Genomic DNA, 27779 nt, shown 5'->3' on the forward strand with positions numbered 1-27779 from the left:
GTGTCTTTGTGCAAAAGTGACCCTTTGTGCCAAAATATCTTTGTGCAGTTTTATCTTTGTGCAATATTGTGTCTTAGTGCAAAAGTATCTTCGTGCAATTTTGTGCACTTGTGCAATTTGGTACGCTCGTGCAAATTAGACAGCTACCCACCTGGATAGTAGATTCGAAATTTTATCCAGAGAGGCATCAAAAATACTCAAAAAGTGGCAACCCTTTCGTAAGCTCAGGCTAGTTTGACCTAAATCAGGCAAGTTATTTGTCACTTAAGCTAAGTTTTTTAGGCTCAAAGATGGCACCTTGTTATATAAAAGCTCAAAGTGTTTATTAAGTATAATTTTTTATGAGATTATAGAAACTTATGAAAATAAGTTTTAAATACAAGTATATGTATTGTATTTTTTCTATTTACTCAGAGGTTTTAAAGCTAACCTAAAATATGCCTAGTTTTTATTGTTGTACTAGAAGCTTCAGACTTAAGACAACCTTTATCAATTAGTTTAAAAGAAATGACAAGTGTAAATTTTTAAATAGAAAATAGAAACTTATAAAAAAAGGTGATTTTTAAATGACACAATCGGTTTAAATAAAAAAGATTATTCATAATTTTTTCAAATCAAAGGTATACTATGAAAACTTGTAAAAGATTAGTTTAGAATGAAATAGATAATTTTGTTGTAAATCTTTTTTTTTCGCCTTTTCAATTTTTGCTCTTAAAAAACCCATTATACTCTTACTTTTTCTTGTATTTTAAATGTTAGTTAAAATTTTATTGATAATTAATAATTATAATGAATAATTACTTGAAAAGTATCTGATAACTCAGATAAAGCTCTACAAAATAAGATTAATTTGTAAAAAAATTAGACTTAATATGGCTTTAAATAACTTACACAATAAAGATGCAGAATATTATGTTATTTAGAGCATTTTCTGTGTTAAAAACAGCTAAAATGTACAACTTTTAAAAGGGGCCGTGCTTCAAAAATAAATCCCAATTCATGTTAACACCTTTAATTTGAAAAGAGGTGTTTATAATAACTTGATTACTGTATTTATAATAACTAGAAGTTTTATGAGTGTAAAGTTTGTTTATTTAATTTTATTTCAGACATTTACTACCAAGTTTATTTTTAAAACCAATGTTTCAAATGAACAACAAGTTTTCTGCGTAAGTTAAATTGTTATAATAAATTTTATAATAAAATTTAAAAAATATTTATATAGTTGTGATTACTTGCTAAAGCATCAAACTAATTAAAGTAAAGAAATTCATAGAAAATTTGAAGTTAGTTCATGTATGAAGCTATCTCTAAGTATATATTTTTTATTTATAATATAATAAATCCATTGCTAGTTATGTAAATAAATGTTTTATCCATGACAGTTTTTCTTTTGGTTGTGTCAAAATAATATTTTACCAAAAGTTTTTTATTTATTTTCTTCACAGACTTTATATTTTTAGAAAATCGTTGTCAACAACTAAAAATAATTTCTTTGTTAATTAATAACAAAGAAATTGGTCAACAAAGAAATTGGTCAACAATAAAAATAATTTGAACTAAATGAGTTGTTCAAATGTTAAAGTATAATTATGTTTAAGTATTTACACTAAAGCAAAAATTAGTAGTTGTGTGGTATTAAAAGTTTAAACCAATTGTAATTTTTTCTTTATAGATTTTTCTTTCCACTTTTTGTTTATAGAAAAAAATAACATTTACTTTTTTATTAAAGCTCAATGTTTAAAAAATACAAAAAGTAACTAACTTTTTTCATTTTCATTAAAAGTTTTGGATAAAATGGTATGGACTGATTTTTTTCACTATTAATTTACTCAAAAATTTTAAATTTCACTAAAGATATATCTCCTTAATTTTTCAACAGTGGACCTCAATTTTACAGGAAATGCATTAAAATAAAAAATTCTGTTAAAACAATAAAACAAAAAACGATCATTATTATTATAAAAAAAATTACTCAATTTTTAAGATTCTAACAATAGAATTGTTAATTATTAAGTTAAGAGTAAACAAAGAAAGTTCAAGAAAGATTGTTTAAAAACTGTAGGAGAACATTGATTTTTAATGGAATATATTTTTTACCTTTTTGAATTAGCTCTTTCCTAAAGATCCAATTAAAATCTCTGACTTGGTCATCTTTTATCTCATGAACTAATTTTGTTTATAAGGAGCAGTAAAAAATAACTCCTTAGCTAAGTTAAGGATCTCTATAATTAAGTCAACATGTCAAAAAGTGCTTAACATTCCTATGTCCTTAAAGGTCTTTAAAATAGTTTATATATATTGTAACTTGTTTTAAATCAAACAATTTAAAGTTCTCAACTTAAATGTTTTTAAGATTCTATTTAAATAAGATTTGTTTACAACAACTGAGGATCTCCTATATACATAGGATTGTAAAATTGTTTTGTTAGTAAAAAACTGTTAAAATAAATATAGATAATGTATATAAATAATATTTTAATTATAACTGAAGAGCCCTACATAGCAAAACATTTTTCTATAAAAGAATCCTTTGAAATGATAATTTTTGTTTTTGAAATTAGATCAACATTTAAAAAAGTGCCTTGATCACCTTATGCACTTAATTTTAGACAAATAATAATTAGAAAAACTTTAGGACATAAAATATTATTATTCAAATAGCTTTATACTAAGTACCCTAGGTTATTTGGTAATTTTTTCAACATGAATTTTTGCTTAGAACTTGGTATTTTATTTACTATTTAATGAATAATTAAATTTATTACTTTTTTAAAATTCAGTTTTTGTTTATATAAAGTTTTAATGTTTTGTGTACAGTAACCTCTCGCTTATTTACTCACATTGTGTCCACAGAAAAAGTGCGTAAAGATATGAGAGATTGTAAAGAAACGAGAGGTACAAAATATACTGACTATAATGGCTGTTTTTTAATATTGCTTCTAATTAAAAGCAGACTGGGCACTTTCCCACTTTTAAATATTTGTTTAATTTATTTATAAATATGAAAACAACAGATAAAACTATACATATATTATAAAAAAGGATTTGAATTTCTATAAAATAATAATACAAGTAGAAATAATTTTACTATTTTAATATTAAGTATTTTGTATGTGACATTTATATTCTATTCTGCTTAGCAAATTCAATTTATAATTAAGCATTTCATTACAATTATAAAATGATGTTTATTAATATATAGGGCAAGACTTCTTTATTATTTCTTTGTGTTTTAAACTCTCATTATTTCATTATACTTTCATTATTAAACACAGTCATGTTTATTTCAGAATTTTGATTTAATCTCTTATTGTTATCAAAATTTCTGATATACTGAGGTATAACTAAATGTTTATCAATTAGTCAAGGAACATAAATTTACAAAGTCTAAAGATATAGAGAGGTGTGTTAGCATTCAAAAACATATTTTAATTTAAAAATATACATTGAACCTAATTTGTTCAATATTAGAAAAAAATAAAACTTTTTTTTTCTGAATTTTATAGAATTCTGAAATGCGTAACTAAACGAGAGTGCGTAACGTCACGAGTGCGTAAAGATCCGAGAGGTTACTGTAACTTTAAACTATAAGTTTTATTTAGATTTTATTCAGTTTTTTGTTTTAATTCTTTTTTTAGTTTCTTTTATTTCAAGTTTAGCCTAATACCTTCCTACATGTTATTATAAAAATGTTTACAGATTTTATTCAACTGAAGATCTCGTTTTACTAGTTTCAAGCGAGTGAAACATTGTATTGTTAATAAATTTATAATTAAAGTTTTAATGTTTACTAACAGCTTACAAGAACAAAATGAAAATTCAAGTTCAGAGGAATTAATAAATGATGGATTAGTTGAAAATTCTACATTCTCAAAACAGCAGCAGCTTTCTGTAAAAAAAAAAGATCTTCAAGAAGATCAAAAGATGCTAAAATGCTCACTTACTCCCCCAGGTCCAGATGAAAATCCTCTAACAAATAAGTTCTGTTTTTGGTTTTCAAAGCGTCCAAATGGAAAAGTTGATGCTAAGTCGTATGAAAAGAGTATGATTCCAATAGGAATTTGCAGTTCTGTGAGTTTTTCTTAATTATTTGAAAACAATAATATTATATTCAGGGTTCTCACTTCCCTAGATTTTATTTTTTTGTTTGGTGATTGAAATTGTTGTGATTTTATTATAATACTGAATATTGTAAAATGTACTGATATTATTTTTTTGTTTTATAAATTTTATTCATTTTTAGACTTATTGTTTTAAAAAAGTAGAGTTTTTAAACAAATTTAGCGGGATATTACATATTATTTTTATTTAGGTTCTTGCTTCTTTTTTTATTTATTTATTTTATGTTAGGGAAGTAAAGAATAAAAGGTAAGGTATTTAAATTGTTAAAAGTGGTATTTTTAATTCAGTAAAGAGTTACTTATCTTAGAAAAGTAATGAAATACTGTTTTTGTTTAGGGATTAAAGCAGGCTCTAAAGTCTTAAGTAAGTTATAATTAACTTAATTTTATTAGTTGGAAATAAGTTATCTTTTAGGAAACTTTATTCAAAAAATATGACAACACACATTTCAATATAGTTTATTTAAGTACTTTCTACTAATGCAGTGGTTCCCAAACTTTTTGATGCCCCGCACCCCTAAAATATTTTTATTTGCTCTCGCACTCCTTGCAGTACATGTAAAGATTTATTTAAGAACAATTTTATAGAAAACGATAAAGATTTGTTTATAAATATTTTTATAGTGGTCTATATTTAACAAGAATATATGGAAATTAAAAAATACAACAAACTGCATAAGTTTTTTTCTAAGGTAAAAAACAGCAGAACTCACACTTCTTCTGCAACGATAAACGTTTTCTGAAGGTCAAGCAAGTGAGTTTTAAGCTCATCACTCGTTATTCTACCTACCCTGTCTTTAAATAAGTTAAAAAACAATTAACTTTTAATCAAACGAAATAAATATGAGTCTATGTTGCAACACAAAAACAAAACTTAATTTTAATTAACGAAAATAAAAACAAAAAACTAATCCTATTTCTTCAATAAATCTCCTATTGACACGTCGTTTTGCAAATACTCACAACGTATTTTACGGAAAATTAAGTTTTTATTTATGCTAGATTTTCTTGAAAATATTTAGAATTCTCAAAGATCCACTTTAAATTTAATGACAATTTTTTCCTATTTATTATTAAATTATAAATAAATGTTATTCTATATTACTAAATTAGTATTAAGTTTGAAAGCTTAGGTTAAAATTATTCAATTATACTATGGCGTAATTATCAATTTTCTTTTATGATTTGAACTGCTTGTTAGCTTTAAAAATCGATAGTTATGTTTAGTGAACGAAGTTTTAGCTTACAGTCAACCAAGTTAAAAAATAATTTCCTTATCTACTAAACAAAATTTAAAAGCTATCTTGCACCCCCTCAAATGCTGCCTCGCACCACCAAGGGGTGCGAGCACCCCTGGTTGGGAAACCTTGTACTAATGTATCCAATTGTTAAAACCCAGTTTATGTAAGCAGAAAAAAATCGTTTATCGGACAAGACTAATAAAATTTTTATCTGTACTAATTTTTTGTGGTCGTTTTTTAAATATTTATAAGTATAACTTTATTATTGTAAGTTTAATTTTTTGTTCTTATTAGTCTGATTAAAAATTGATAATTCTTATAATAAACAATGATTTTTACTGTAGCTTAATCTTTTAGTTAAATTTTAAATTCTAACTTTGCACTCTATTAGTACCTCATTTTATGTTTTATATATAAGCTTGAAAACGTTTTCACTACAGTCTACTTTTGTTTCAGTTTAATTCACTAAGATACTGCTTTTAATAAGTCTTGGTCAAAAGTACTTTAATAAATAATAATAAGATTGTGTTGTTTTATTTTTGAATAAGTTATGCACCGAAAAAAAAGTTGTTCTAAACTTAAATAATTCTATTGTATCCACTACTGTTTCTTAAGTATAATTTTTTCTTAAATATAGTGATTTATATACTTTTTAGAATAGGAAAAGTTAAGTTAGATAACATTTCTCAATTATAGTTTTTCAAGTTTAACATAGGTAGTGCTTATAATTAAGTAAGTCAATTTATCTTTGTTTTTTTTGATCCAAATGTGACATTTTGCAGGTTTGTTAAAATAAAGTACAGTAACCTGCCACCTAGGTACGCACTTCCTAGGTACGAACTTTCTAGGTACGAGCTTCCTAGGTACGAGCTGCCGGTAAGGTAGACACTTTTTAGCTCAGAAAAACGCAGTATTCAAAATACATTTTTTTACTTTGAAATAAAAGAAAACAATTTTTAAAGTAGTAATACAAAATTATTACATTTCAAATTAAATTGAACTCTTGTAATAAAAATAAATTAAAATTAAAGGAACCAGAAAATAAGTTATGAACTTACAAATTGTCTATCAAATCCAATATTTAAAAAAAATTTCACAGTTTATAAGTAATAAAAATGACAAACAATGCATTTCTAAGTTTGAATACCCCATGATTAAATTATAGGAAAAAATATAAATCATACAAAAATTAGATTAACGAAAATAATGAATAGTACAATTAACATTTACATACTCAACGATAGAAGCATAAATGTTAAAAGCGTACAAAATATTAAAATATAATTTAAATAAACAAAAGTAATGAACAGTGCAATTGACACTTACATACCCCATGATTACAATATAAATGAAGAAAGTGTTTAAATAAGCGAAATGATAAAACTAAAAAACATTGCAATTTTTATTGATATTTATTTAGAACTAGATGCTTTTGAAAACATGTCTGTAAGTGTACCTTGTCGTTTGGGTTTAGCAGACACTTTTTGCTGCTTTTTTATAAATTTTATAACCGTAAACTAGCTTTTTTGAATAAATGATTAAATAGAATCATGGTCAATGTCTTCATAACTATTTGTTTAAAATAAGTAGTTACATAATTACACATACTATGTAAATTTTAATGGTACAAGAAAATACAAGATAGATTAAAAGTTTCATGCATTGATTACAAATTATTTGCCTAAATAAATACGCACATAAAAATAAATATATTTTATAAATACTAAAGACTTCTATACTTTTTTAAAATGTGTATTGTTTTTATGATGAAAGTTGCTGTTTTAGAGATTTTTTTAGTAGTCATATATTAACTTAAGTGGTTTTTAAGATGTTTGTATTAGGCATAATGTAAGTAATTAAATACCAAAAGTTACTAGGTACGTACTGCTGGTTGCATACGCACTTTTGAGCTGTGTTTAAAGTACGTACCTAGGTGACAGGTTACTGTATAGTAAATTAAATCTCAGTATGGCTAATATACATTGTAAAACACATTTATTCCTGGCAAGTGAGGATAAATTTAAAGTTTTGATTGTAAAAAGTTTCTCATGATGGGAGTTAATTATTTTATCAAAGTGTAAATTTGCAGGGTGATTTATCTATCACAGGCAAACAAGCTCTTTTAGGTGTTTAAACTCCTAAAAGCACCAGATGGCTGATCCAAAAAATAGTGAAAATTTCAAGTATAAAAAGTTATTTTAACTGTCTAAAAATAACCTAGTCTTGATTGCCACCTTGTTTTCAATCATCTTCAACTTCATCTTCTTTTTTTAGTAGTTTGTTTTCTACTACATATTGTACAGCCGCTGAAATTCGTTGGCTAGTAAAAACAGTGATGAGTAACCGTTCATTTATTTCATCAGAGGATCTCCCAGAACTATTTAAAACTATCTTTCATGAAAATTTAATTAAAACTACTATATAAAATCTACCAAATAATCATACATTTGCAATTTTGACATTGCTCCATATACAAAAATTATTTTGATAAAGAAAGTTAAAGACAGCAGACAACACAAGCAACTAAAAATTTTAGTAGCGTAAAAACGAACTGATAAGTTGTTTAAAAATTTGGAAATCAAAGCCCGATTGTACATACCAAACACCGTAATTTTAAGTTTTTATACAAGTATATTACTATATTTATGTAAGAAATGTATTTTAAAACCAATTTTAATATCATTTAAATACACATTGGGCTGGCAAGAGGTAATAAATATTTTAGAAGACTGGAAAGTTATATTTACATTGTTGAAAAGAAATGTTTTTTTTTTTGCCATAACTGGCTAAGTATCTTTTTAGCTTCAATATTTCACTAGTTACGTGAGTTTAAATGCGGCCAATTTAGTAAATTTTTCTATTTTAAACTTACCGAAAATATTTTTTAACCTCCTTTACAATTACAGTTTGCAACAACTAAACTAAAGTACCTGAAATATTTAAATATATCTATTTTTTTACTTTTTTTTTCTGATGCGGTATATTTCTTATTCAAACATAACATAAGTTTTTTTAAGTTTTCAAATGTTTTTTAGTTTTTAAAACTTTTTTTTTTAAACTCTGATGTAGTGCAATTTTAAGGAATACTGAGGTTCATATAAGTCAAAACGCCTTGGTGAAAAATTATTTATTTAGTTTCCATGCTAAAGCACATAAATAGGAAAGCTACAAAATTGTTTTTAGAAATTTAAATTATTAGGCCTTTTACAGTTTAATTATTATTTTTTGTTTTTTATTTAGCAATATTTTAAAAAGTATTTACGTTTTTTTATAAAAAGAGCAATACTTAAGTACTTAAAAATTAAGTAATTTTAAACTTTTAAGTTTTAAAAATTAATTCCTATTTTTCGATAGAAATTATATAACACTTAAGGAACATGATGAATTATTTATTGTTAATAAAAAAGTAATTTATTTTTTTGTGTGTAGTTTTTTAAAGTAATTTCTTTAAATTAATTTTAATTTTTTAATTAAAATCTTGAAGAATGTACTGACGAGGTCTTTGAGTTAAATTTAGTTTGGTAATTAAAGTCTTGAAAGAATAAACTTTAACAAATATATATAATGTGATATTAAAACTGATGATTTTAAATTATTCTATTACAAGGACTTGGACCTTCATAAAATATTTAATTTAGGATAAAACAAAATTAAAATACTAACTAGCGTTTTAAAATTTTTACCAGTAAATGATAAGAAAATTTGTACTTAAAAAAATGATAAAATAAAATCTGGTATTCTCAAGGGAAGTTGGAAATCCTAAAGTAAAATCAAAAACCTAGTATAAATTTCCTAAAAGCCTATATCACCCTTATGTAAATACCTTCACGCTAAGAAAATATGTATACTAAAATATCTGTTAAATTAAATTACAAAACTATTTATTAGTAAATTAGTAAACTAAATATTGTTAAATGAATATTGTACATAGTTTAGTAACAAACTTTGTTAGATTTATAACAAATTGCATTGTCTGACAGAACTAGAACAAGTTTATGAAAGCCATGACAGCTTTTTTGTATTTTTCAGTATAAATAGTCATTATTTTAGATTTACAGTCTTTAAATGTTAAGTTATAAAATATGTTTTTTTTCGAATATAATAAAAATATACAAATTTTGTTTTAAATAGTTTGTTAAATAAAAATCAAAAATAAAAAGTTATACTTTTTTAAAATCTAACAAAACATATTTTATTTTTTCTTTAAATTTATTTGCGTACTTTCAAGTAAGTCTCTTCAAAAATTGTACCTCACTTGATTAGACTGAATTAAATTTGAAATAAAAGTGTAATGTAGTTGTAATTTTTAAGTTAAAAAATATAAAATGATGTAATTGTATCAAATGTAAATATTAATCAAGTGTAAAAATCAAATACTAAATGCTAATACTAAAGAACTTTGCTGTACTAATAGAACTTGTTAGATTAAAGTCAAACTAAAATAAACCAGCGATAAAAACTATCAATAAAAATAAAAATACATTTAAAAAACTTTAATTTCAATTTTAATTCAGTTTAATTTTGAAAGATATAATTTTTGAAAAAACTTACTTCAAAGTGCTCAAATAAATTAAAAAAAAATATTAAAATGTGTTTTGTTATATTTTTTGAATAAGTTATGCATCGGAAAAAAGTTATTCAAATATTTAAAAAATCTTTATCATTCATGAATTAAAGCTATAAAAAGTATGCATAGCAATAATTTTAAGAACAATTCTTATGCTTATACTTCTTTGAAAGTAGTTAAATAAGTTAGTTAATAGGGGTAGGGAGTACTTGGGTGATGTTTGATGGACTTATGAGTCCATATGATTTGGATATGTTTTTGCTTCATTAAGAGGAATCTGAAAAAAAAATCAAAATAAAAGTTTGCCGCCCAAAAAACTAATTTCACCTAAAAATCACATACTTTTCGATTTTTTGACTTGAACAGTAATAGAATCACTCATACATGTTCTAGACTTATAATTTATGTCTTATTTTTATTGACATATATTTAAAGACATTTCAACTGCTTCTGATGTATTATGACGTCATAATTACCCTAAATGTGCAAAATTTGTGTGTAAAATTTAGTGGTAAGGATTACAGCACATTTTTTTGGTCATATTGTAAAATTCAAATAAGTACATATGATTCGGATGTGTTTTTGCTTAGTTAAAAAGAATCTAAATATAATGCAAAAAAAAATGTTGCTGCCCAAAAAACTGATTTCAATCCCAAAAATCACAAATTTTTGATTTTTCGTCTTAAACAGTAATAAAATTACTTATATATGACTTATAATTTATATCTTAAATGAAAGCTTATAATTATAGGCACAAATTAAAGACATTTGAACTGTTTTTGTTGTATTATGACGTCATTATTACACTAAATATGCAAATTTTGTCTGTAAAATCGTACTTTTTTTCTAATATAAAAAGCAAATTCTTCTGCGGTTTTACATTTAGTTTTTTGATTTAGAATATAAAATATGTCGAGTCAGCTAGGCAGAAAGATATTACTGATGTAATGTCATTTCAATTGCATGTTGATATATATATAAGATACATTTTAAATCACTTTCCGTTATAAGAAATTATAATTATTAAGAGCATTTTATATAATAGCAATGAACTGCTATGAGACTGAAAAATATTTGATAAAAAGATTTGAAATAAGAGATTAAAACATTTAAACAAACTAACAAATTAAGTTTTAATTTCTTTAGATGTACAACACTAGAAATTTTAACTAATAGTAATTTGAAAACAATAACATACTTAAAGCTAAAAAAATTAATACAGATAAACATTAATGGTTCGATTAAATAAAAAAAAATAAATTTAAAGAATAAAATTACACTAGTTTTAATAAATTTATATGCACTTTCTATGATATATAAGTCTTAAATCTTTTGATCTTAGACAGGTGCTCTCAATAATCATAAATTCTAATAACGGAAAGTGATCTAAACTGTATTTAATATATATCAACATGCAATTGAAATGACATTCTAAATCAAAAAAACTTAAAGTAAAACGGCAGAAGAATTTGCTTTTTATATTAGAAAAAAGTACAATTTTACAGACAAAATTTGCATATTTAGTGTAATAATGACGTCATAATACAACTAAAGCAGTTGAAATGTCTTTAATTTGTGCCTATAATTATAAGCTTTCATTTAAGATATAAATTATAAGTCTAGGACATGTATAAGAAATTTTATTACTGTTTAAGTCGAAAAATCAAAAATATGTGATTTTTGGGGTTGAAATCAGTTTTTTGGGCAGCAACATTTTTTTTTGCATTCTTTTTTTAGATTCTTTTTAACTAAGCAAAAGCACATCCAAATCATATGGACTTGAATGAATATTACAATATGACCAAAAAATGTGCTGTACTCCCTACCCTAGTTATTGTTTAAATGACAAACTTAAAATTTTAATTATTTTAAAAATTACTTTAGCAATGTTAATAAAATATTGCTAATGTGTCAGGATTGCCACTCACTCGGGATATTTTGAAGCTTTTGAAAATCTCAGAACAGCACAGGATATTTTGAATTTAGTGTTAAAACTTTGGCCTGTGTTTAAACTTATATTTTTATGAAAAACTATAGGTAGTTTTCGGTTTTTTTAATAATCACAGGACAGACTTTGAATGAGATTTAGTTGATTTAGTTTCAATATATTTATATCTTATAAACAATTTTGTTGAAGAACTTCATTTTATTAGTTTTGAAAAATCAACAAAAAATATTTTTAAAGATTGAATAAACTCAGGACAGGTATTTAACTTAAAGAGTTGCAACACTGTTGTGGGATTAAAAATAGATTTTGTTTATCATACAATATTTTATGCTTCTGAAAAAAGTTTGGTTCTATGCTTACATTGTTTTTATTCCCAGTAATTCTTAACATAGGTACAGCAGTTCTGGCAGTTATACCACCACATGCAGCGGATTGACTCTTTACCCAATCACCAAGATGTTCATTTATTTAAAAACGGAATTAAACCTTTATGGGAGGCTAGTTTTAACAAAATTAACCTTAAAGAATAAGTTTATACCATAAAGTTAAACATTTTTTTGACATTTCAACCATTTGTTTTTAAGATAAAAACAAAACTCAATTTTCATAACAAAACATATTTCGTGCTAACTCGTCAGTTGTTTGTTTAGCAATAAAAATAAAGTATAAAATACAACTTATATAGTCATAAGGTAATCAATATAAAAATATATGAATGAGCAAAAAGTAAGTAACAGTAAATAAGTACTTTTAATTAACATCAAACCAAAAATAAGTAAAACATGCGTAATAGTATATAAAACAATTTCCGAAAACAAAGCAACAGTATAATCAAAATCTTTATGTTTACACATATAAGGTTTTTGATTAAACCGTTTCTTTGTTTTGAAAATTGTTCTATAAATTAAAATGTATGTTTTACTTATTTTTAGTTTGACTGTAATTTAAACTACGTATTTACTGTTAATTATTTTTTGGTTATTCTTTAATATTACTTTTACATTGATTACTCTATGACTATATGAGTTGTATTTAATACTTAGTTTTTATATTTATTTAATTCTTTCAAGACTTTTTAATGCAAACTCAGTTTCGGTCAAAGATCTCGTCAGTTCTTATATAAAAAATATAGAAAGATATGTAATAGTCATGGAAAACAGTGCTTAAACAAATAAATAAAAGCAAATCTTTACTTATTTGTTACTTTTATTTATTTGTTTTCCATAAATATTACATATATTTCTAGACTTTTTATATAAGCACTGACGAGGTCTTTGACCGAAACTGAGTTTGCTTTTAAAAGAATTAAATAAATATGTTATTTCTCCTCTAGAATTTGAGATCTTTGTATTTGTTTTCAAAAAATCAAAACTTATAATAACTTTATATTTATTTTTAAGTAAACAACTGAAGAGTTAGCACGGAATATATTTTTTTTATACCATAAAACTAAAAGTTAATTTGTCACTGAGACGTAACGAAATGTAAACTGCATGTTTTTTTAATTTAGGACCCAGCAAACAGGGAAGGGGGAAAATGGTTTGTAAAGGTAAAAAAGACATCAGGTAGAATAAACAAGTGTTGGGAAGATTTGCTTATGGCAATGACTGGGGAACAATTCATGGTGGGCCAGGACGAAATATGTGGAGCTGTTTGTTCGATACGTTACAATGTAAGCTAAATTTGTATTTTGTATAGAATTGTTTTACATTGATTGAATTACCATTATTTTATTTATATATACACAATTCTTTTGTAAACCACATACTTTTTTTGATGGTTAAATTTTTTTAAAACTAAATTTAAACTAAATAAGTTGGTTTTTTTAGAAAATATTTTTCTCGATACTAAGAGAAACATAAGCTTATTAACTCAACAATTAAGTCTTTCTATGGCAGTCAACCAGGTTTTTACAAACTATTATTTTATGATAAACAAAATTTTAATTTATGTTATTTTAAAAGTAATTTTCCAGCTTAAGTTTTACGTGAATATTGAAGTTATTCGTTACTCCTTAAAAAAAAAGAACGATAATTTGGAAATTCAGAAAACAAGCTAAGTTAAGGCCATAGGGGGGGGGGAGGTCCAAAATTTTTTTTTACAAAAATTAACTTTGGCATTTATATGAAAGCTTTAAGTACAAACTACAAGCCAGTTTTTATAGAATTCAAAAATATCATTTAACTTTTGAGATATTTAATTTTTTGTAAAAATTTTCCGATATAAATGTATGGACGGCAAATTTTTTGGGGTCAATTTTCTCGCAAATTTTAAAATTCACTAAAAATCTATCTCCTCCTTCATTTTTCAAGCAATCTTCTTCAAATTTTTAGGAAACGTTCCTTATAATAAAAGTAAAAAACGTTACTTTAGAATTTTAGTAATTTAAGAAAATAAAAATTTTATCACAAAAATTAAAAAAAAAAAGTTTGTAAAATTTTTTTTTTTAATTCTAAAGTAACGTTTTTTTGTTATTGTATAAAGATTAGACTGTAAAAGTTTGGAGAAGATTGCTTGAAAATGTAGGAGGAGATAGATTTTAAATGAAATAGTCTTTTTTCGCTGTTACCTATTATGCGGCCCGACTTTGACTGGTCGTATCTCAAAAAATTATTTGAATTTTTTTAAACGATAAAAAGCAACTTGAAGCATAGAAAAAACTCTATAAAATAAGATAAACTTGTAAAAAACATGGTTTACCCCCCTATGGCCTTAAAAGTGGTTAACCTTTTTATGCAATTTTGTTTTTAAGTTTATCAAAAACAATACAATGTTTCATTGGGGAGCTGTAAAATTTGCACGAGCGTACAAAATTGCACGAGGGGGCAAAATTGCACGAGTGCACAAAATTGTACAAATGCACAAAATTGCACAAAATTGCACGAAGATACTTTTGCACGAGCAGACAGTTTTGCACGGAGACATTTTTGCACTGGTTAATTTTTTTAAATTTTCTTATTAGTTTTAATTTTTTTTTTGTTTTTAATTTTCTTTTTACTATCACAGTTACCCCTAACCCTTACCCTCGGTCGCTAAGTTATTATTTTTTAATTTTAGTTTTTGTTTTAATAATTTTTTTTATTTTATATTACTGTTTCCAGGGTTGCCATATACTTGGAACCCTGGAAAAACCTGGAATTTGACAATTTAGGCAAAAAAAACCTGGAAAAACCTAGAATTTTAACAATTTTCACATGTTCAGTAGTAAAATTTCGATTTGACTCAAAAATTCTATCATGTAAATAATTTTTTTTGTCATCATAAACATTTTTTTCATAAAAAACATATTTAAAGTAGCTTTACAGTATCTTTTCAATGTTTATTTACTATTTAACACAGTTTCTTACCTTAAACTTAACTTTAAACTAAAAATAGACCCAAAAATGTTTACTTTTAAAAACCTGGAAAAAATTTGGAAAACCTGGAAAATTTTTTGTAAAAACGAGTGGCAACCCTGTGTTACCCCTTAGCCTTACCCTCGTTAGGTAGTTTTTTTTTGATCAATTTTTTTTTATTTTGGAATATTTTTATTAGTTATTTTTTTATTTTTAGTATCACTGTTACCTCTAGCCTTAATCCTCGGTTAGTAAATTTTTTTTTTCCGAAATATTTTATAGTTTTATTATTTTTACTTTTATTCTGTGCTTTTTTCTTGTGTAAAAATGTAACTCGTGCAAAATTTACCTTTGGTGCAAAATCTAAATGATCAAAATCGTCTTTGTGCAATTTTGTTCCCTCGTGCAATTTTGTTCTCGTGCAATTTAGTCCCCTCGTTCAATTTAGTAACCTCAGGCAATTTTGTCTTCGTACAATTTAGACCCGTTCCCGTTTCATTCCTATAGTAATCTATAAAAGATTGTTTAATAAATCTGAAGAAAAAAAAAGAAATAAATAAAAGATGTTGTAAATAAAAATGTAAAAATAGAAGTATAACTTACAAAAGTATACAAAGAGCTGAAAATATAGTCTTACAATCTTATGTTTGATATTATTTTAAGAAACTAATATTTGGGCTATAAAATAATTTTAAAAAGTATACTTTTAAAATTGTAGTCATACCTGCGCGTATATGCATCTCCATTAGCTAAATAACCTTGTGGTGCCACTTAGTAGTATTACTTACCAATTTGATTAAGGATGTTGTAAGACGATGGTCTACTAGTTGAAATGGTACATAATGAAACTCATTTCATGCATCAGTCACACTTCTTGTCACCAAGTGTCTGCAGAAATCTCACATGCTTAAATGAATGGAGACTTGACATGATGTGTCTCCCTTTCACAGTACATATCCAAAGGTGAGGTGTCAACAACTCTTCTACAGCTTCCATCAGCTTTAGCAACCTTAACAATAAAATGTCCCTAAGTAGACGGAACAACAACTGGAGTCTCACCAAGTACGCCTAATCTAACCTTATACAAAGTTTCTTTCACCTTCTTTTACCAGTGTTTTTGAATTGGAGCATATATGTGGATATTACTCTAAGAATTGCGTCTAGGTCAATATGTATTTTCAATTGTGAACCTATCATTTCTAGAAGCTATGTCGAGTACATTTATCGGGGTGGCTATTAAACCTGGAGTTTGATAACTGAGACTAAAAAAACCTGGAAAAATCTTGAATTTGAGAAATTTGGATAAAAACATGAAATTTTAAACAACTTTTACATATTAATTAGTAAAATTTTAATTTGACACCAAAAATCTATCATGTCAAAATTTTTTTTTTGTCATCATCATTTTTTTTTATTAATAAACATATTAAAAGTAGCTTTACAGTATCATTTCAATACTGTTATACTACTGTACACAGTTTTTAAACTTAAATTTAAAATTAAAATGGACCCAAAAATGTGTACTTTCAAAACCCTAAAAGAACTTTAGAAAACCTGAAGGAAAATTTTCAAAAACCAGTGGCCAACCTGATTTATAAAATGTTGGCGCTGCGTACCTATTCAAATACCACTGCATCATCTTCTGATTATTTGCAGGTTTGCAAGTATATGGCAATTCCTTTGGTCTACCAGGAAAAGGATTTCCAGGTACATAATCAAAGGTTTGTAATTCTTTATGGATAGTACAAGTTTCTATGGTTGCTTCAATGCGGGGTAATCACTATTATCATACTCTATTTGCAGGCATCATTTGCAAGGTATAATTTGTTAGTCAGGGTTGCCAAATAAAACTGGAACTTGACAATTTAATAAAAAAATCTGGAATTTGAGAAGTTTTGAAAAAAGAAATCTGGATAAACCTGAAGTTTTAAACAATTTTTACATGTAAATAGATGAAGTTTTGGTAAGATACAAAAACAATTATTGTATTTAATAGTAATTTTTTTTGTATCATTTAAAAATTATTAAAATAAAACATATTTAAAGTTGCTTTGCAGTATCTTTTTAATTTTAGCGTGTTATTTTTATACACTAAAGACATTTTTTACCTTAAACTTCACTTTTATACTAAAAATGGACATAAATGGAAATGGTTTCATGCTCTTCATCAGTGGTCTTCATAATGTGCACGAAATTCATTTTGAAACTTACACTAGATGTTCTTGAATTAATGGTAAAGAGAAAAAAAATACATAAAAGGTCTTTGGCTTATTTGAGAGGATTTTTGAAATTAACTCTAGGTATTACGTGAAAAACTTTAAAATTATCAACTACATTTTTGAGAAGTTTAGAGCTTTTGGAGCACATAAATTTTATTATAGTTCGTGTACATAGATTTCAATTATAGAAAGACTACTGTTTTTTATAACCTAAAAACTTGCGTAGAGCCAGTATAACGAAGTTAAGTATTATAAATATGAAATTATTATGCAAAAATAGTTTTTTTGAAAATCTTTTAAGTTTTATTTTAAGTTATCAATGTAGGTAATATTTTAAGGGTACAAAAATATTAGATTAATTTTATATCAGTTTTTTTTTTTAATGTTCTAATTTTGATTTATTGATATATCATCAAAATACAGGAAGATGTTATAGCAGTGTGGAACAGAAATTCGCAAGATGATCATGTAGTTAACAAGATACGAGACACCTTTGCTAGAGTTACAGATTTGCAACCTCATTTGTTTGAATATAAAAAGCATAATGATATGCTCAAGTTAGTTTCAAAATCTTAAAAGTAGCTAAATTCCAAAAAAAGTATTTCTTTACTTACTATACACAAATAAAATATGAGCTCAGTACTTAAACATAACAGGGTTGCTAAGCTTTCCTTATTTCCTCAAATCTGATTAATTTCAAAAAGTCTTTGTATTTTTTGAAATAATCTTTAGGTATATTATAACTTAAAATTGACTTGATAAAAGTAAGAATAATTTAATTATATTTGAATAAATTTTTTAATTTTAATTATTAAACGTTAGTAAAAATAATTAAATTTATAATAAGTAAGGTTGAATAAAGAAATTAGTTTGGTTTTAAAAGTCTGATGAAATGCTTGTTTAAGGTTGATATATAGTTTTTAAATATTATATTTTAGTGTGTTATTTGCTTCTTTAATTTGCAAAAGTTAGTAAAAAATTGACACACCTAAATCGTTCACAGCCCAACGTCTCAGACATTGTCAGCTTATTGTGAGATTATAGTCTGTGCTTGTTTGATCAGTTTTAACTAATTTCTATTTCGGCCATCATCAACAACGTTGAAATGTTCGCGCCATCAACAATAAGTAATGAACTTTACACGACCAACAACAATAGCATCCGAGACGACCTATGACCGGTATTATATTACAATTTTTTCAACTCTACTCACAAACGGTCGCTTCTGTACTTTGTACTTAAGCCCGCTTGGTAAGATCTTAACAGCGGTTTCTCGTGACTATGCCTGCCTGATGAGTCCTAATAAGGACAAAACCGGTCGTAAGTTGTCTCGGATGCTGTTGTTGTAGGTCGTGTGAAGCTCATTACTTACAACACATTTAAACATATTATTAACTACATTAACAATTTTTCTTTTTAGTATACACAAAATTTATTATACGCTTATAGGTCCATCCATTGCCCCTTAAAAATTAATATTTTGTGATCAAGCTTAGTTATTTTTCTTTGAGCATGGTTAAACAAATAAAAGAGCAACACAAAAAAAATTAGCATCCTAACTAGAGCTAATGGCTATTGATAATATAATAGATATTACTTTTTTAGTTTAGAAATTATTAATTCTTCTTTTCTGAGTACAAAACATTAAGTGCATTAAAAAAATATTCCTATTGCCGTAGCAAAAAAGTATTTTAGCATCACTTTTTTGTATGATTTTATGAGTGGAAAAGTACTGAAGAAAACGAGAGAGTTTTCTTTTTTTGTTATACTATCTCGATTTGTTATGATACAAAAATTATCAAACATATTTCAACATTTTTCATGAAAATTGTGTAGTGACGTAACATGCTTATTTCTCCTATAAAGAATTTCAAAAAACTATATTTAATGAAAATACCGAACAAGGTTCGGAAAAGCCATAAAGTATACGTTTAGCGTACACATATAATTTTTGTACTCTCAGTTTCAGACTAGGTATATAAAAGTTCAATTTATTTTCATAAAAAGAATGTTTTTACTTAGTCCTTTTGTTATTAAATTAGTGTTTTGGGTATTTAAGCTTCATTAATAGTAACTTTTTATTTTTGCTCATATTACTTTTATATCAGAACTTATCAGAACACAACTCCTTATTTCTTAGCTTATCTAAAATTTATTGAACGAAGTTAATTTGTATTTTTTTTATAAGCTCAGGCTTTCTTAATACAACTCCGGCTAGTTTTTAACTTACTAAGGCTGGCTGTTTGTGCCTCAAAAAATGTCAACCTTGTTTTTAGTATACATTTTTCGTTACTAATATAAGTTTAAGAAATTAAAAAAACAGTTGACAAGTATAGAAACGGTTTTTGTTAAGAGGTTGAATCATCAAGTCTTAAGCAAGAATAGTTAAATCTATATTTTTGAGTTAAAGTTTAAAGCAAAATTTATTTTTTTAACTTGAAATTTTTTGAAATATAGTAATTTAATTATTGAAAAATTTCAAAAGTAAAGTTAGATAACAGTTGTTTAATATCTCTCAATTAGTATTTTTTTAAGTTTTAAATAGATAGTGCTTATAATTTAGTAAGTCTGACAAAGATTAATCTTTGTTTTTTATTTTCCATTAAAATGTAAAATTTTGCAGGTTTTTTAAATAAAAGTATAAGTTAGGATATCAGAATGGCTAAAATGGGTAGCTTTCAAATTTGCACGAGCGTACGTATTGTACGAGGGGAAAAAGTTGCACGAGTGCACAAAATTCCACGAAGATACTTTTGCACAAAAATAAAATTGCACGAAGATACTTGAGCATAAAGGGTCACTTTTGCACGAGCAGATTATTTTGCACGGAGAAATTTTAGCACAAGTTATTTATTTTTAAATTATTTTATTAATTTTTTTATTAAATTTAGCTTTTCTTTTTACTATCACTGTTACCCCAAACTTGGGACGTAGCTTAGCTTGGTACGTTTCTGCAAATCTACAGAAACGTATACTTATGTGCGAAAAAACTTGCTTTTATTTCAGCTTGAAAAGACTCTGCTTTCTTAGCTTTTAGTATTCATTAATGCTTAATTATCCACTCCTGAGAGATAATTGAGATAATTTTGACATATTAATTTTTGACATAATTTTGACATTTTGACTAATGTACTGTTTAGCATTTTTATTGTCGTAAAAAAATTAAACAAATTAAATACATTTAAATTGTAACATTTAGCGCGTTAAAGCTTTGTTTTGTCAAAAAGCTACAATTCAAAATTGAAAAACTTGCATAACTTGTTGTTACTATTGACTACGTTAAATGTTTGATTTTATACGTTTACGTTCAAATGTTTGAATGAAAACAATATTAATGTTTTTGAGTTAAATTGTGATTTTTTTATACTTATTTTTAATGAATGTTTTCTGGGTTTACACAAGTGGCATGACATAAAGAGTCATATGGGGTGTGGAGCAAAATAAATTACCTTGTATACAGTTATCACTCGTACTTCAACATTCCATTTTTGATGTATTAACATAACTGCATATTTTCAGATTAAATTCAATAATATTAGAGGTAGTTTAATTTGCTGTGTTCCCGCTAGGACGTGTTATTTCAGATGTTTTAGTTTTTGCAGATTCGTAACTTTTTTGAGCTAGCTACGTCCCTGCCCCAAACCCTTACCCTCGGTCAATAAGTTATATATTTTATTATTATTACTTTTTTTTAACTCTCACTGTTACGCTTAACCCTTACCGTCGGTCGGTAACTTTTTCTTCCATTTTTTTAATTAAATTGTTTTTTTGTTTTATTTTTTAATATTTTTTTGTATTTTTTACTTTCGTGCAAAAATATAACTCGTACAAAAATGACCCTTGGTGCAAAAATATCTTCGTGCAATTTATTACCTCGTGCAATTTTATGCCATCGAGTGAATTTGGTTTCGTGCAATTTTGTACTTCATGCACACTTGCAATTTGTTCATGTGCAATTTAGTAACTTCGTGCAAGTTTGTATTCGTGCAATTTAGTCCCGCCTGGCTAAAATACATTATAATTTACCGATCACACGACGCTTAGTTGTTACTTAGTTACGCGAACTTGGATATTAACTGACTTAACGCGTTATAACAATATCGGTGACGGTTACTTAAATGTTTAGAATTGACTTAGCTAAGTTTTTTAGCTAAGTCGATATATGAAACGCGAATTAACCTTAGACTTTCATTTAAGCTTAGCCTAATTAAGTAGTAAGATTATTAAAATGCTTAAATACTTACATAAAGAAATCGAGTCTTAAAACAAAAAGCTGTATTACAATGAATAGAAACTGCGATACAAATACAATATAACAAACTGTACAAATAAACTACTTCAATTCAAAAGTTTATATAAAAAACAGTCGACGTCGTACAAGTGTACGACGGGAACACAACATTTACAAGAAATAGACGTGTTAACAACTAAGATGCTAAAAACTAACTCACAAAACAATTGTGTTTACGGACTTTAAAGTAAATAAATTTGAGAGAAAAGAAAGAAAGAATATTCGACTGCGTAAAACACTGTTGAAATATTACAGTAATAAACTAGAATACTACTCCTGCACGTAGATTAATACTGTCCATAGCATAAAGTGTTCATTATATGCTATAAGCTATATAAAATAGACATAAAGACTGTGAAACATCAAACTCTATTCTATAATAAATGCAAACTTAATAACTTTAATTACAAAAGTATAACAATATTAACGTATAAATTGGTATTAAAATTAAGTGAAAGAAGAGTATAAACAGTAGCTTAATATAGTTGTTCTCTATCACTATCTATCAAGCTAATTTTTTTTTAATGGATTTCCCTCTAATTTTTTTTGAAAATTTTGGTAGGAACCCTGTATAATCTCTTTAGACAATAAGACTACCTTGACTTTTACAAGTTGATCTTAATTATAGAATTTTATCTGAGCTATCAGACATTTTTAACCGCTTGAAAAAATTTAAAGTAGTTTTGAAATATAAGCCATCAAAGTCGGTGACCTCATTAGGTTCCTAATGGAAGGCGCAAACCAAAAAACGCAAAAAAATACCTTTTCACTAAAAATCTATCTCCTCCTTCATTTTTTAACTAATCTTCTTCAAATTTTCACAGAAAGTGTATTATTAAATTTAAAAAAAATTGAATGCAGGATTTTTTTTAACTTAAAAAAAAAAAATTATTATAAAATAACCACCTATTTTTCTTGTTTTTTTTTACCTAAATTTTTTTTTTTAAATATTTTTAAAATATCAACATTCAAAGTCTTTAAAACTATAAAAGGAACGTTTCTTGAAAGTTTGAGGTCTCTAGCTCAAAAAATGAAGGAGAAAATAGATTTTTAGTGATTTTTTAAATTTCCGAGAAAATTGACAGCCAAAGAAATGGGGTCCATACGTTTATATCGGAAAATTTTTATAAAAAACAGAATATCTCAAAAGTTAAAATAAGATTTTTTATTCTCTAAAAACCGTCTTGCAGTTTGTACTTTAAGCACACTTGACCAATTGATAAAATGAATGAAGACTTATATGTGTTTAGGTAAACTGAAATAAGGAGTATTAAACAATTTAAACAATTTAGTTTTTAACTAAGTTTAAAGGTATTACTCGTATTGTGTTTGGAAACAAAAACTTAGTAAACATTTAAATTGTTGTAAGCTGTTTATTATATTTACTTAAAACTAGCCATAAGGATTCTAAAATTTATTGTTTACCAGAATTTGTACTTGCTCTTGTTTGAAAGCTTAAGTTAAATTATTTAATTATAATTATTAAAGTTTGTTATACTATTAGCTATAAATTGAATTAAAAGTTTTCTTAAGTTGTATACAAAACTATTTATCTCCTATAGTTTTTTTTTTTAATAAACAAATAAATAAAAATAATTTCATAATTTTTTAATTCATTATTTTAATCATGATAATTTGTTCACATACACAGCACTAAAAATTTTTTTTCGTTATATATACCTAAATATATAATATTCATGCTTTATTATAAAACATCAAATAATTTAATATTTTAACGAAAAAAAAAAGTTATTGATATCTATTTTGATATTCATTAAGTATTTATAATTCTTATTAATATCTGTTGTTGGATATGAGTGAGAGACGCATAAGTACACGTAGTAAAGAGAAGGGTACTGGCCAGAGCCTAGCAACTATTAGAGTCGCAAGTGATTTGAGGCAGTACCTGTTCCGCCGGTGCTACCAGGCTCTTCGAGCCCACATTGCTTAATTTATCTCATTTTTGATCTAAAATTATATTTTTCTACTCATTACTATAAATTTATATAAAATAAATGCGGCGCTCGAAGATTTTTTTTTAAATAATGCGGCCTGCGAGCAATTTTTCCCAAGAAAATTGGCCCGCGTGCTAGAAAAGGCTGCCGACTCCTGAACTAGCAGTAGTCTTTACATTTAATGTAGCATTAGAAAAAAAAAATTGTAAAATACTTTTTAATTTACTTTTTAGCGTGACGTATTTTTGTAATTTTTTTATGTAATTTTTAAATACAAAATGATGACATAACATCAAATTATGGGCAGATTCAAATGCAGCAATTCTATCCACAAAATAGTGCCCATAAAATAGTACACAAATAATCCTACTCATAAAAAAAAACTCAATATAACGTATCTATTATCAAGCTTTAGTAATTGTTAATATTATATTCTATAGCTGAGTTCAGGGGTCGGCAGCATTTAATAAGTCGCCGGCCAACTTTTCTAAAAAACTTCCCCGCGGGCCGCACTATTTAAAAAAGTTTTCCATTGGCCTCAGAAAATATTTTAAAAGTAATCAACATAGAAATACTATTCCAAGCAAAAAATATTCTAAAAAATCAATAGAAGAACTTTAGTAATAGGGGTTATTGAATTAAGAACCTTAGCTTTTACCACAACAACTTTTCTTATTACCTTTTTTAAAAATGTATAAGTTGAGCTGAAAAGTACCTTGCAGGCCGCAGATTTTAGCTTTGAGGGCCGCATTTGGCCTGCGGGCTACAGTTTGCCGACCCTTGGCTTTTTTAAACACAACAGTAGTTGAAAAGTGTCTTTTGAAATTTTTTTTTCATTAGAAATGCAATGTATTTGTTGTTTCAATTAAATTTTATACCCCAAAAGTTTTATTTTTATTTTTTGTAACAAACTTGTTGAATAAAATTTGTAAATTTTACTAATTTTAGTCTTAAATAAAAAGTATTATACAAATTTTTAAGTAGAAATTGAAAACTTATTAGTTAGATTATTACTTCATTTAATGAAACTACTTTTTTACTTTCATTTCCATTCTTTTGAATGTCATGTCAATAAAAACCTATTTCTAACTGATGCAAATAGAATTTAAATTAAGAGAAAATTAGAGCAAAAGTAAAATAAGAGCAGAGCCAAATAATAATTTCTTATGCAATGTTTTTTCCAATGTATTTATAGCAGCTATAATAAATCTTAACTTTAAAGTTATAAATTATTAGTTGTGTCTAGTTTTTTTAAGTAGCTATAATAATTACATTTTTTTTTACAAAAATTAACTTTGGCTTTCATATGAAAGCTTAAAGTACAAACTACAAGTCAGTTATTATAGAATTCAAAAATATAATTTAACTTTTGAGATATTTAATTTTTTGTAAAAACTTTCCAATATAAACGTATGAACCGCAAATTTTTCGGGGTCAACTTTCTTGGAAATTTAAAAATTTACTAAAAATCTATCTCCTTCATTATTCAAGCAATCTTCTTCAAATTTTCAGAAAACATTCCTTATAATAAAAGGGAAAAACGTGACTTCAGAATTTTAATAATTTAAAAAAATAAAAATTTTATCACAAAAATATTTTTTTTTTAAATTCCAAAGTAACGTTTTTTTGTTATTGTAAAAAGATTAGACTGTGAAAGTTTGAAAAAGATTGCTTGAAAAATGTAGGAGGAGATAGATTTTAAATGAAATAGTCTTTTTTTGCTGTTTTAGTTTTCCCTTCCTGTAAGGAACCTATTATGCGACCCGACTTTGACTGGTCATATCTTAAAAAACAATTTGAATTTTTTAAAACAATAAAAAGTATCTTGAAGCTTACAAAAAACTCTATAAAATAAGATCAACTTGTAAAAAACATGGTTAACCCCCCTATGGCCTTAACTTCAAGAATAGTAATTAGACTAAAACATTATATGAAAAACTAAAGGCAATAAAAAAGTTTAAAATGTGTTACAAATGTTTTGAAGTTTAGTACAGTTTTATAAAGATAAAAAACATGTCTACTCCCATTATGAAAATATAATTTTTGATACCTTAAATGTTTTAAATTTTTAGAAAATTTACATTTTTACGCAGGATGTTTTTAGAATTTTGAAACTATATAGTGTGAATATTTTTGAAGTTCAGCTTTTACTGATTTTAAAATAAAATTAACTATAACAAAAAATTAGATTATTTTTTATAAACTTCCGCTAGTTTTTTTCTGGGTAAGTAGCAACCTGGTTGTAAAGACAAAAAGTACTAGTACACACTTAACATTTTAATCGTGGCTTTTAGTTAAGTAACTACTATAAAGTAGCCTGTAGATAACAGTTAACTTTACCGAAAGCGCAAAAAGGTTACATGATTTTAACTTAACTCAGGCTAGTTTTATATTTGAGTGTGTTGCACAGGGTTGCTACTTTACCTGGAAAAACTTGGAATTTGACAATTTAGGCAAAAAAAAAACCTTGAAAAACCTAGAATTCTAGCAATTTTCACATGTTCAGTAGTAAAATTTCGATTTGAATCAAAAAATCTACCATATAAATAAAAAAATCTGTGATCATCAAAAATTTTTTTATTAAAAAAAACATATTTAAAGTAGCTGTACAGTATCTTTTCAATGTTTTTAAACTATTTAAACCAGTTTCTTTCCTTAAACTTAGCTTTAAACTAAAAATAGACTCAAAATGTGTACTTTTAAAAACCTGGAAGAAAATTGGAAAATCTGGAAATTTTTTTGAAAAAAAAAGTGGAAATCTTTGTTAAGAGTAATACATAGAATAACAACATAGAATTACATTAAGGATTTTTTTGAGGACATAAATAATATATTTAAATTTTAGTCCCAAAATCTTTATTGTATGCCAACAGTTTATGGCTTGCTAAAGACAGATTAAAGGTACTTCAAGCAAAGTTAATGAGCTAAACCAAGTAAAGTTGTATAATTCCTGACATATTTTGATGTATTTGATAATTATTTTGATGAAAAGAGTGTACAACCTCTTCGTTGTTCTTTTATTTAGAAGAAGTAATTTCTAAAATAAAGTTAAGAAACTATGTTTTTTAGTTTCTGTGCTTATATTTTTCAAATTCTAGTGATATTTATGTAAATTATGTTTATGATATGTAAAAATAAGGTTTCATTTTGATATTGATTTAAATTATGAAAGTTTTCACCCTTATTGCTCCCTCAGATAGATTTAATTGCAAACATCATGTAATTGCAAAAAAAATACAATTTTGAAAATTAAAGGTGTAATAGTTGTAATTGAAGTCTTTTAAAAGTTATAAGTTAAAAAGTCCAAAAGAAAGATTTTTTTTTTCAAATTCATTCAATTTAGATTTTTAAATTCTGTTTATCAAACTTTTATTAAATATTCCATTTACTATTAAAAAAATAAGCTCTAAATTAATTTGTTTTTATACTTAGTTCTTTTTAAAATACATTTTAAGCACTTTATTAAATACAAGTTAAATAAATAATAAAATTTTTAAAGCCGTTCCCGTAGTCATCATGTAAACCCAAAAACGAAGTTTGATAGTTTTCTAGAGACCAACCATCGACCTAATGTCAAGTCAACTCAGCAAAATGAGAATCACGATCACGAAAACTCCGTTTAACAGCCCTTACAAATACAGAGCGCCGATTATTGTAGCAACGCACAAGGTTCTTAAGTGAAGTTTTATTAACCAATAGGAAATGTATAAAATTATTTTTCTTTAGCCATCGTTACAATTTATTTCGGTGCTCTTTCTCTAGGATTTTGTTTTACTAATTGATGATTTTTTGTTGCGCATTTGTTCTTTAACTGCGTGCAATAAAGCAAAAACAAAAAGTTAACATTGTACTTATTAAAGTTGAATAAAAACATTTAGTTTTAGAATATTTTTTTTTGTCTAGGAATTATAGCATATAAATTTTGTTTATACTCATACTTTTGTAAGTTTGAGATATATACATTTTCGTTAAGACTTTTATATATATATTGACGTAGTGCACTTTTATATTGTCGTAAGCATTTTTAAAGTTTCAAAACCCATAAAAAATAAATCAAACTTTAATTTTGAATTAAAGACTTACTTCACTAAATATTCTA

The 27779-nt window shown here is 25.6% G+C and overlaps 1 protein-coding gene across 1 annotated transcript; it reads left to right on the forward strand.

Annotated features, from left to right (window-relative positions):
• Positions 1 to 1113: 1113 nt before the first annotated feature.
• Positions 1114 to 27517, forward strand: LOC145834693 (eukaryotic translation initiation factor 4E-4-like). The gene is made up of 6 exons (XM_082942189.1): positions 1114 to 1169; positions 3801 to 4074; positions 12273 to 12377; positions 13391 to 13552; positions 17858 to 17991; positions 27180 to 27517. The coding sequence occupies exons 1-6, from the start codon at positions 1141 to 1143 to the stop codon at positions 27301 to 27303; spliced, it is 828 nt and encodes a 275-aa protein (XP_082798315.1). The 5' UTR covers positions 1114 to 1140; the 3' UTR covers positions 27304 to 27517.
• Positions 27518 to 27779: the final 262 nt, after the last annotated feature.

Source organism: Thalia democratica, chromosome 4 (assembly GCF_965202585.1).
Source record: "Thalia democratica chromosome 4, ktThaDemo2.hap1.1, whole genome shotgun sequence".
Classification (NCBI taxonomy): domain Eukaryota; kingdom Metazoa; phylum Chordata; class Thaliacea; order Salpida; family Salpidae; genus Thalia; species Thalia democratica.

Excerpts from the sequence above, each read along its gene's own strand:
- LOC145834693 (XM_082942189.1), top strand. The coding sequence starts at position 1,141 with ATGTTTCAAATGAACAACAAGTTTTCTGC. Across the intron at positions 1,170-3,800 it reads ATGAACAACAAGTTTTCTGC|CTTACAAGAACAAAATGAAA; the intron begins GTAAGTTAAATT and ends GTTTACTAACAG. Across the intron at positions 13,553-17,857 it reads TTTGTTCGATACGTTACAAT|GAAGATGTTATAGCAGTGTG; the intron begins GTAAGCTAAATT and ends ATCAAAATACAG.